This window comes from Anastrepha obliqua, chromosome 5 (genome assembly GCF_027943255.1).
Source record: "Anastrepha obliqua isolate idAnaObli1 chromosome 5, idAnaObli1_1.0, whole genome shotgun sequence".
NCBI lineage: Eukaryota > Metazoa > Arthropoda > Insecta > Diptera > Tephritidae > Anastrepha > Anastrepha obliqua.
In genome coordinates, this window is record NC_072896.1 from 56,983,785 (window position 1) to 56,995,962 (window position 12,178).

The 12,178-nt window shown below is 35.0% G+C and overlaps 1 protein-coding gene across 1 annotated transcript in view; it reads right to left on the reverse strand.

Moving 5' to 3' along the window:
• LOC129248428 (uncharacterized) overlaps positions 1 to 12,178 on the reverse strand; it is a 71,793-nt gene that overhangs the window by 32,001 nt on the left and 27,614 nt on the right. The window contains exons 9-11 of the mRNA XM_054887971.1: positions 3,955 to 4,298; positions 3,691 to 3,901; positions 658 to 1,010 (exon numbers count right to left, since the gene is read on the reverse strand). Coding sequence (XP_054743946.1) covers positions 658 to 1,010; positions 3,691 to 3,901; positions 3,955 to 4,298 — 908 coding nt within the window. The remainder of the gene's footprint in view (positions 1 to 657; positions 1,011 to 3,690; positions 3,902 to 3,954; positions 4,299 to 12,178) is intronic.

Sequence of the window (12,178 nt, forward strand, 5' to 3'; positions counted from 1 at the left end):
AAAGCGTTAAGTTGCTACAAATATACCATTGAGTCATGATAAGCAAAAAATGTCCATATATTTTTTAACTTTAATAAATTTATAGAGACGAACCAACACAGAAAAAAGGCTTCAAACCTTACTGGCGGCGAATTTTTTTGAGATAACAAACACTAGTATTTTTGAATCTTTGCACACTAGTTCTGAACTTAATATTATTGTCAATTATATATTATTATTATTGTATCACGATAAAAAAAAAATAAATCCCCTCGTTCCCTCTTAACACAACAATCAGCTTACCAGAATTTAGTTGGCCAAATTTGCATGTTAATGTACGTTTTTATTGACTGCGGAACCATATCCAATCTTAAATATTTCATCCCCTAGCGAACCCAAACAAAATGGTTATCATTCGCGGAAATACTCACGCGGATGCACTAATTACATAAAATTAATTTTCAATGGTGACAAAGGGTACATTTTTGGAGTAATTAAAAAAAATATTTGTAATAATAAATATAATAAACATAATACTATAGATTGTATTCTGACACTAAGTTCCCAACTTTTCGAGAAAAACAATATCCATTTCAAGCACAGTGCAATTGCTGTGCCGGAATAAACACATTCAGCTATTAATAAATATTTCTATGTAATTTTATAATAAGTACTTACTTATCTAAATGGATTTCCATTTGCAACATTAAGGGCTGCTCTACAAGCACACTAGTATTAAGCCAGTACATTTTTTCTTTCAATTGCAGGTGCACTTCGCAAAGGGTGGTTTTGATATTGTATGGTTGGGAATTTAGCTGCATTATCAACCCATATGGATCTTCACCATATTTGACGTGGAAGTTGCTAAAAATAAAGGTTTGGGCTCGTCGGTACGAGGCATTAAGCGTTACAGTTTTAAATGATTCACTTTCTATAATCATTTTTAGTACTTGAAGACGAGTACTTTGATCCTTGTAGTTTGCCTTTATTACAATAGATTGTTCTGTAAACCAGGTGCCATTGAAATTAATCTGTAAAAGTTTGAAAATATTTCTTTAATAATTCCATGCTTTTTTGGATGTTAATGAAAAGTATGCACATATAGTAGGTGTTAAATATTATAGGTATTATTAAATGTTAAATGAGTTTTTTATTGATATCTTTATAGCGAATGTCCCTATTACGAAGGCATTCTTTTAACACTCCTGCGAAAAAAAATTGATGTGAACAATTGCTCGAATAGGTGCTTTGAAAGTTAATGAGTTTTTCGTCGTTACTTTTGTACTAAATGGTCATAAGGTGTATCGTGATAACACAGTTAATGATCTGAGCTTAATTTTCAATTCTAAAGTATCATTTCTTGGCCACGCGGACTATGTCTAAAACTATATTTCATTATGATCGGTTTCTAATGCAAGAATACTATTCATGGATCGATTTAATCGATCTGTTGACTCTCAAAGCGCTTTTTATATCTCCCGCGCATAGTCACCTGGACTGGTGTTGCATAATCTGGAATCCGATTTATCAAATATACTATATATAAATGATATTGAAAAATTTAAAACGATATTTACAAAAAGTGCTATGCGTACTTTGCCATGGCAAAATGGACTTCCAAATTATATTAGTAAGCGCAAATAACTCGGCTTACATATTTCGGAAGATAGAAGAACAAATGTATATTTCAATTTCATTTATGTATAAGCTGTTAAATTCTAAAATCAACTGAGCAAATCGCTAATCTACTTAAATTTCAAGCTCCATATCGTGAATATAAAAGAAATACATACAACTAATAGGGGAATAGCGAATGTGCCGCTCATTCCATTGAGAAAATTGTGATATATTCACCCATTTTTGTCCAACATTTAAACTTAGACAGATAAACAATCAATATACGCACTGTAATCCAGATCAAAGTTCAAATTGTGTGTCACTCTTGAGATACTCGTACTGAACCTTGTAATTTAAATCGGGTAAGAGATCTAATGCGTACATTTTATTTTAGTAAGCTAACCAACTATTCGCGTGAATTATTACATAAAGAAAGTTCAGTGAAAAATTTGTTTAAATATTTTAAAAAATGTAAACATTTGTGACGAGTAAAAACTGCTTGCATATATTCATATGTATTTCCACTATAATTTTGTTTTCAAAGTAAACTATTTGTTTTAATATTCAATGTGTGATTTGCAACCGTTAAGATTTTGAAACCAAAAACCACGGAATGGCCATCTCCCAATAATTAAGATTATTAACTAATATTTTTTAACTAATATTAATTAACTAATATTTAATCTAAAAAAATCATATACCTATGTATAAGTAAATTAACACGCTCTCACATGCTTTCGGACAGATATGTTAGAATATGGTATCTTAAACGAGTCGCTTGGTAAATATGTTTAGAGATCGATCCATAAATTGTATGATTACTGAAAACCGTTATGCTGTCAGTTCCGGCGTTGACAGCAACTCATTGGCCGTCTTCACGTGCTTGAAATTCTCGCTTCGGTCGTATTTTAGTTTTTCGCAAGCGAGATAGAGTTTTGTTGACTGGGCATTTAAAAGTATCATTTTTCACTTGTAACATGTCGTCTAACAGGAAGGTTCGCGGCCTGCGGGAGATTGTAGGGAGGGTGATGCTACAAGATACGATGGTGCAACAATAAAAGATGCTACGAATTCAGAAAATATAGTAGCTGTCTAACTACAAAAATGACAGTTCAAAGCCGTGATGAAACTATTTTTACAGATGGGGCCAATATCAGACCGGCACTCAGTGACTTTGACAGAATCAGCTGATGGGCTGATGTAACAGGAGATGTGTTTACAAAAAAACTGAGATTGTGTTAGTGACTCATGTTACTTCGTTGCCGTCTGAACAACGGTTGAGTGGACGAGTGTGTAAATAAGTGTGAAACGAGCGTCCTGAAATCGGCTGTCGAAAGCCCTGTGTTGATTATACAATTTTGTTTTTCACCATAGCTAATCACCAAACCTGATAAATATATCATCCTTGGTTCAAAGCGATATCTCACTTACCGCGAAGTAAGCGAAAGAAAGTATATTTCCTACTTTAAGAGGTCTTCACTTGTGAGCATTTCAAGCAGGTGAAGACCGCCAGTAACAAAGTTAGGATTCAATACAATATTTTATTATGTTTCAGTTTTTTAACATAACTCAGCCAGGTTGCATTCTAAGAGCTTGCCTGCAATAAATGTAAAAATTTCATTGAAATAAGTAGAACCATTTGATTCATTTGTACACACATATCTCACATACATATAGCAATAAATAATAACAATCTTTCTTTTAATAGGAGCAATGGGTGTAAGATGGTTCTCATAACTCGGACACCAACAGAGGCAAAATAACATTTCTTACAGAGCCAGGAGTAAGTCTATATCGGGCATGGAATTCTTGAATGGAGTATTTAGTAAAGAGATCAAGACGTTCGCCATGATAAACCTTCCTATGCCTCCCAACGTTCGCAAATCAAATGAAATTAAAAATCTAACGTAGAAATCAATAGGTAAACGTAAAGGTTTTTGCATACCTAAATTTAAAATCATTAATAGACTCTGAGAGCAATTTCTTTCAATTCTGTCGTATTTTGTAGTCTGTTTTTGACAATGGCATTTTCTTACAAATCCTTAGTAATCCCTACAAAAACAAACGAATGTGTAAATTATTATAAACACTCACCAAATAAGTTTTGGGAAGCTTTTCTGCGAATTTTAGGCGTCCGGAACATGAGTTGAACTTGGATACGGAAATATTAAAAAATGCATCAAAAACAAGCAAGTGATGTCGTGGTAGCAAAACGGATACCACAATTGAGGCTTCCTTTTCCGGGTTGAATTGTGCACTAGCTATTACATTATGCTCGCTTCCATTTTTGTACCGTTCCTCATGCCTAAAGAAAATGAGTTGTAAATTATTATATTCAGCCATATATAATCAGCTCACTTTAATAAGAATTTATAATCAATCTTAGAGCGTGGTATCTTAACATCGAAACTTGCATGAAAACGTGAACCTTCCCAAACTTTTTCTTCTGAGTGGGAACGCGCTAATATTAAATGCAATATGTTTGTAGAATCCGGATCTCCGACGTTCTGTGCGTTATTAAAAGCTAATATGCCTTCAGTATGACCTTGCAGTGGTCGCCAAGTGATATTTGAGGCAAAATTTAGCTTTGGGTGTGCCGAAGTTTTGAACTTCATTTCCCCTTCGTATGATGTTTTGGATTTGTCACCAGAGTTTATCAACCGTCCTTCAAAGTTTATGCTTTCGATTTTATTTGCCTGAAACTGAAATAAATAGAGTTACTAATTAGGCCAACCTAATCTAAATCAAATTACACATAATAGAAGAGTTAAAATACGAGCTAATTGGGATGGGAAGGGTTACAAATTAAACCTATGAAAAGATTAGCATATCACTTATTTAGTAAATGTGTAAGTAAACGCATGCCCGCCTGTGCGTAACATGCCCCTAGTGATCCTTGGGCTTATTTTACTTTTTCTTGCAGTTTATCGTTCAGTACAGTCATACGCAGCACAAGTTTGGGGCGGTTTGAAGAAGTTGATATACCACAAAAGTTTTTTTGTAAAACGAATTCTGAAGCTACCATCACATATGCCTACATACTTACTTTTTTTGGAAACTGAAATGTAAGAAAACCATTTGTTCACTTAAGAACTGTTCCTTAACTATATAATATTTTGTGTACTCACAAAATCGGCTGTCACATTATCTATCCAAAATTGTTATAAAGAAAGAAGTGTTCTGGATTAGAGATTTAAAGAACTTGTTTAGTAAAAACGATGTTATATGGCGAATAGATAACATACAATCAGAAAGCTGAATAGAAGATATAAAATTGCTTTTAACAAACCACAACCAGGCAAGGATGAATGTGTACATATAAAAAGCCTAGTAGGATATATAGGGTGATCAATTAAGAGGAGTTTTTTTCATTTGCGTTTTTTTTACAGATCGCGCGCGAGTTGTGGCAAACTGTCATCGTGGTTTTGTTGAACAGCGTTTGGCATTTCATCATGGAAAGACTCACACCGCAACAACGTCTACAAATTGTTCAACTGTATTATGAAAATCAGCGTTCTGTTGCCATACAGCTCGTGAAACAATGACTTTATTGAGAAGTCATTTCGGAGAGCAGCTGATTTCACGTTTAGGACCTGTGAGTTGGCCACCAAGATCTTGTGATATCACACCTTTGGACTTTTTTCTTTGGGGATTCGTGAAGTCCAAGGTCTATGCTGATAAACCAGCTACGATTGAAGCTCTGGAAGCCAACATTACGACATACCAGTCGAAATGCTCGAACGAGTGATTGAAAATTGGACCTTCAGAATGGACCACCTTAAGCGTAGTTGCGGCCAACATTTGAATGAAGTCATATTCAAAAAGTAAATGTCAAAGAATGTCCTTTCAAATGATAAATAAAGGTTTTGAACAGAATTTACATTTTTGTTTTTTTTTAACTATTGAAAAAAGCACCTCATGATTGATCACCCTTTATAAGGAATTAGATTGGTCAAAAGGTCTGATTTATTTAAAAAAAAATGAGTAACACTCAAGCATGTGGATAATGAGGGCTAGTAGTGACATGGTAAAATAATACAGAGAATTAAACTTGCTCAATGTGTAATTTAGGCGATCTTGAAAATATAGCATATATATATACCTGGCGCGCGGTCCAATATTAAGAGAATATAGGAGTCTTTTTTGAAAAATTTACCTTAAATGATTCACAACTGATTGAGATTCTCAATGGCGAAAACGATCATTGGGATAAACATTTGCGTTTTATTAAATATGCCTTTAGATACAGAAATTACTTAATAAAAGAGTTTAACTGGTTTTAAAAACCGCAAACCGAATAATTGTTTTGCACGAAAAATAAACAGCTCATGCCATTGCCGTTAAATTATTGTATTTTTTTTTTTTGTTTCTTAATACTAGAATTATCAAATTTTGTATAGTTTAGACTAGTTTTAACCCGCGGCCCCGGTCGCGTAGGAGTAGTCTTGAGGGATTTGGGATATGTATATAAAAGAATTACAAACAATAATTTCATAGAAAATAATTTTTTATTAATAACCATAATATTACACTACCCGGCATCCGTTGCTATGCCTCGTTGAATAAAATCAAAACAACCAATCAGAAAAATAACAAGCAAAATTATTTTTATTAATTTTCTATCTCAAACCGTTTTTGAACTTTGCATTTGGGTCATAGTTGAACAGCTTATGTGGATTATGAAGACTAGAGTTTGCTATAAATAGTGGGAAATAGGAAAAACTAAGATTTTTTAGATTAAATTTAAGCAAATATTCGATTATTAGTGACGAATGAGAGTGGTGGCGCGACCTGGGGGCTATGGGAAGGGAGTTCCATCATAAAAACATGCCTATAACCTTCATTGGGTGAAAATATGAATGTATAAACATTTTTACGTCATTTGGTGTTGTCGTTTCGTAGTGATGCGCGGACAACGTACAGACATTCACCTTTATATTGTAGTATAGATTATAAAGATTTTTTATTTTTCCTATAAAGATTTTGGAAAACAAGCGGGATTTTTTTCGATAAGAAATTTAAAGTCGCATAAGTAGTCTTGCTAAAAGTCTACGGATATTTGCAGTTTTTTCCGGATGTAAGAATAGTCTAAAATGCGCGAGATGCGATGCTTCGGAACGCGAAGTACTTATATGAAAAACATCGGTTATAAGCATTAGCGGTGAACGCTAATGAGAGATCAGTAAACATTTTGTTTAATTTATTGGGTGCACGTATTACTCTTGCCAAAGGCTGTTTGGTATTGAAAAATATCGGTGAATAGCCACACTCACCTGCCATATAATGGCCATTTTCACAATATGAAGCGTGATATATTTGTTATAAGCGAAAAAACATTACTGAAATTTGATAAAAAGGATGAACCAAAGAAAATAAATGTGGCAAAAGTAAAACCTTCGATAACAACTTGATAAAATTCGCCTAAACTTTGTAGATGCATTAGTCCCTATCGCATTGAGATGAGATCAGATGAAGCTACGCCCACTTTTTTATATGTCGGGGCTAAATTCAAACATTCAGACATTTTTGAGAAACTCAGCAAGGGCACTTACCTTGATAGAAGAAAAGTTTATGTTAAAAATGGGCGACATAACGCCCATATAACGTAACTTAAAAAAAAATAAAAATGTCTAACTCTATCTGTGATAAACGAAAGAAAACTGGTCGACGCCACGCCCACTTTCAAATAGTGCATCTCGACAACGATTTAATAAAACTCGTCCAAACTTAGTAAACGTATGTCATTTCGATCTGACATATTATTATAGTGACCAACAACGCATACTAGCGATGGTGGGTGCTGTACAGAACAATGTCCACTACAGCACTACGGCCTCAGCCACACTCATCCTCCGTCCCGCCGAAAGAGAAGAGGATATCGAGCTTAACGGAGAGTAGTTTACCTTCCGCGGGGGAAAAGACAGAAATCGAAACCTCCATGCTGGTCCACCGATATAGCAAGCCTGAGAAAGAAATACAGAATTAAATTTAATGAAGCGAGGGGTCCAACTCTTGGAACGAATATAAAGACTGCTAACGCAGATGTATGTATGCCATAAGGGCACCAAAAACATCATCTTGGAGAGTCGTCTGACAAAGGATAAATGATTAACAGTGAAATAACATTATAATCTTTAATACAGACGCACTTTCCGGATTGTCTTTGTAACGAAGATAGCAGAATTCATATTGTAGTTCACAATGAATATCCCATAGATTTTATAACGGAACTTTTACTATATGAAGCTAAATTGGGGACTCACACAAAGAGAAAAGAATGTGAACAGTACAAGGGTTGACAAGGTTCAAAGACTCGCATCTGTTCTCACAACCGGTGCAATGTCAGCCACGCCATCGAAAGCATTATATGCGACACTAAACTTCGTTCCTGTAGATCTGCAGGCAAATTTATTTTAGATTTATTCGCTGGATTTGGATTTTCGACTGGAGTGGGTGACATTGTCTTCGCCGTTCGACTTTTTTCGACATTTCACCCTACACGAAACCAATAAAATTTCCCATTACAATAAACGTTATCTGCAGTGCTCACGGGAAGATGAAGACCTCGTAAATATTAGGCTTGGTTAACATATTCGAAATTTTAATGAAAGAGAATAATTATTTTATATTTCCCATCGAGAATGATGTTTCTACATTCTATGTATATGCTCTTTCCAGGGCGTTCCCAGTAAAAATATACATTTTTCGGAATTTTCCCTTTACTTGTGATTTCAAACCTACTTGCATTCCGAATTTCAAGGTTCTACTCTTACGTAAAGTGTCTCATAATTTTGATAAGTCAGTGAGTTAGGCAGTAGTCAAATGAGCTATTTTCAAAGCCAAATATCTCAGAAACTGCTGACATTCTTTTCCTAATTTTTTTTTTCCTAAGTTTCATGCATTTACGTAAAACGGTAAGAAAGCTATGATAAGGGAAACTCGCTGAAACGTTTAGGGTAACTAATACACTCTTCTCCCGCCCGCCAGAACTTGGTTTGATGTTCTTTTGTACTTACTGATCAAAATGTAATAATTTCGGGCACCTGAAAGTCTGCATAAAAAGTGAGCTATACTCTGAGCATTACTCTCATTTTTGAGCAGTACTCTCTACAATGGAGAGCGCTGGAGCTTCCAGCAAGATTCCGCTCCAGCCCATAAGGTAAAAACCACCATGCAGTGGCTAAAAATTGATATTCTTGGGTTCATAGCCACAGAAGATCGGCCGTATGGAAGTCCAGATCTTAATCCATTGGACTACATTTTGTGGTCAGAATTGGAGAACAAGCAGTGACGTTAATATCCATGGAAACCGTGCATGCTGCAATAACTGAATGGGCTGAAGGTTTGTGTAAAAGCAAATGGTGACCATTTCGAATGAAAATTAATTTTTTAGATTTTAATATTTACATAATTAAAAGTAACTTCATTAAAAAAAGTATTAAGTGAGAGTTGTAACTTATACCATCAGATGGACGCAAAGCGAATTGAGTACTGAAGGTCATGCCATTAAAAAACAGTTACTTTACTCTGACGTCAGCTCCCTTCACAATGCAAAACAAAGAAACAAAAGTAGAACAAATTACATATTTGTGAAAATTCAGTCAATGGCTTTGTAATACTGTGATTTGTGCCCTACAAGACAGTACTGAGCACTTTCGACAAAAATCCCAACACATTTACAAGTAATGTATTAATCTTTAAACATGTGCATTATCAGAATGGCATATAGGTACAACATTTTTTAATGGGGAAATCAAATACAGTGCACTCGCGATAACTCGAACTAATTAAAACAGGCGCTGTTCGATTTATCGAATTTGTTCGACTTATCAATTGAGTGTGCTATGTTAAAAAAACAGTCATCGATATCGATTTTTTTCAATTAAATTTATTTATTTATTTACATATGGATATGAACATGAATATGTTTAAAATAATTAATTCGTTTCAATATTTTTCATCAAATATTTGGCAGTCTTTGTGTCAGTTACACAAAAAAAGTCAGCTTTAACAGAAAAGTTAGGCCGAAAAGAAAGTTGTAATGTGTGTTTGTCTTTTCTTGCCTGCAGCAATGTTGAAGAGTGTTAACCTTTGCGGGGCTTACTTGTTCAGTTGTGGCCCACTGAATTACCTTATTGATAGAGCTAACTGCCTCCTCAGATGATATCCGCTCACATGTCTCAGTTGTGTTGTTAAACTCAGACTCAGAATCACTAGTTTCAATTATTACTTCTGTGTCGGTAAATTCGGCACCATCATTCCATTTGTTAACATCATAAAGCGTAAATTCGACCTGTAAATTATGTTTTTCATGTTATGTTCTTTCAAGATGAGTCCACTTATTGGGTAATTCTTTTTTTTTGGGACAGAAACCATTTGTATAAAGCGGCTTTCATTTTAGGAAACTCAGAAGCTTTTAAAGTTCTCCTCTTCCCAGGACCCAAAATCGTGTTGTTTACTGCTTTTAAAATTGCCTTGTCTTTCTTTTTTATAAGACTTATGGTGGACTTGGCTACCCCATATTCCTTCGCTAGAGAAGTAACACTACATCCACGTTTAATTTTGTTAAGGACTTCAGCCCTCTCTTTTAATGTTAAACACTTCAACCTTTTACGATCCATTACTCACATGCACTGATACACTACAAATGACAAATTTAAAGCAATTTGGTCAATGCAAGATGTTGTTCCCAGAAAACTAACGGGATATTAACGTCGAAATATTCATATGGACAATACACTAGTATACATATAATTTATATACATATACTATTACATATGTATGTATGTACAAAATGTACATGTTTGAAAAGAATGTGTGTACAAATAAATTTGTTTTTTTGTTCGAGTTATAGCGCTTTAATATTGTTCGAGTTACAAACTAGTCAATAGGGAAAAATATGTGTTCGAGTTAGCACGTCGTTCGACTTAGCGGCTATTCGAGTTACCGCGAGTGCACTGTATTTCATTTGATATTATTTTCCCCTTTTCAGTGTGAGTTCTATCTCTCTTTTACCAATAGCAATTTCATATACATAAGTGAAAAATATATCTACTGGAAATTTTCACATATAAAAAGTGGGAAGGGTTTCTATCCGAGCACTATAATAACACTATAGCATATAAATAACGTGGGCAGCGATACTTGTACTAAATTTGGGCGAGTTTTATTAAATCGCTATCGGGATAAACGCTTTTATCAAAAACTGAGTGTGGCACGCCCATTTTTAAACAATTTTGTTTCGTCGTATTTCTTTTTTGGTCTCCTTATTTGTAGAAAATATGAGTAATTTTACTTTATTTATAACAGAGATATACGAGGTGTGTTCAAAAAGTATCGCGAATTTTTTAATTTTCGCAGGTTACGTGTATTCGAATCTCGATTTTTTTATGACGATATGTTGGTACTCATGTCTCTCACTCATGCCGACGAGTTCGGACATTTTGAATGTTCAGTTAATTGTTAACTGCGGCTTTGCTTGCACGAAAAGCGTGCCGGACGCCCGAGCACTTCAACAACAGATGAAACAATTGATGAAGTGAAGAAAATGGTATTGGCCAACCGTCGAATCACCGTTAGAGAAATTACTGAGGACCTAGACATATCGATTCGATTTTTTTTCAATGATTTGGGCATGAAACATGTCGCCGCAAAATTCGTACCAAAACTGCTCAATTTCGACCAAAAGCAGCATCGCATGAACATTGCTAATGAGATATTGGACTATGTCCGCACCGATACAAATTTGTTCCAGAAGTTATGAGTTAAGTTATGACGTGGAAACCAAAGCTCAATCATCTCAATGGAAGTTGCCGCTCGAACCAAGACCGAAAAAAGGCCGCCAAGTTCGGATTTGTGGAAGAACAAAAATTAGCTCTCGCATCACGATAACGCCCCTGCACACACATCGTTGCCTGTGTGCGACTTTTTGACCAAAAACAACACACTAATGATGCCACAGCCACCGTATTCCCCAGATCTTGGCCCCTGTGACCTGATCTTGTTCCCGAATGGGCCGAAGAGGCCCATGAAAGGACGACGCTACGCTGACAAGATAAAAAAATGATTTTTTGAAGTGCTTCGAAGATTGGAAAAAACGTTGGCACAACTGCGTAATATCTCATGGGGGTTACTTTGAAGAGGACAAAATAGATAAGAATAAATAAATAATTCTTGAAAAAACACAAAATTCGCGATACTTTTTGAACACACCTCGTATTGTTCTTCTTCTTTCAAAATTACCGTTATACGAATGGATGTGGTTTTTCATTTCGCAGATTTTCAAAACCAGCCTACCTGGCACAAAGAGTTTTATGTGTACTAAGTTTCATTGGAATATATTAATTTTTGGTCGAGTTAGTGTGCGCAAGGGCGTTCGGACGGACGGACCTGGCATAATCGATTAATTCATTACATGTATGTGAATATGTAAGAGTATACTATATCTTGATTTCTTTATGCTGTTACATACACGTGAACAAAATTATAATACTCTTGTGCACAAGTGCGCGGGTGTGGAAACGTTATCGACATTTAATCATAATTTCTGAACATATACCGAGTAAGTAACGTTGTATAGAGG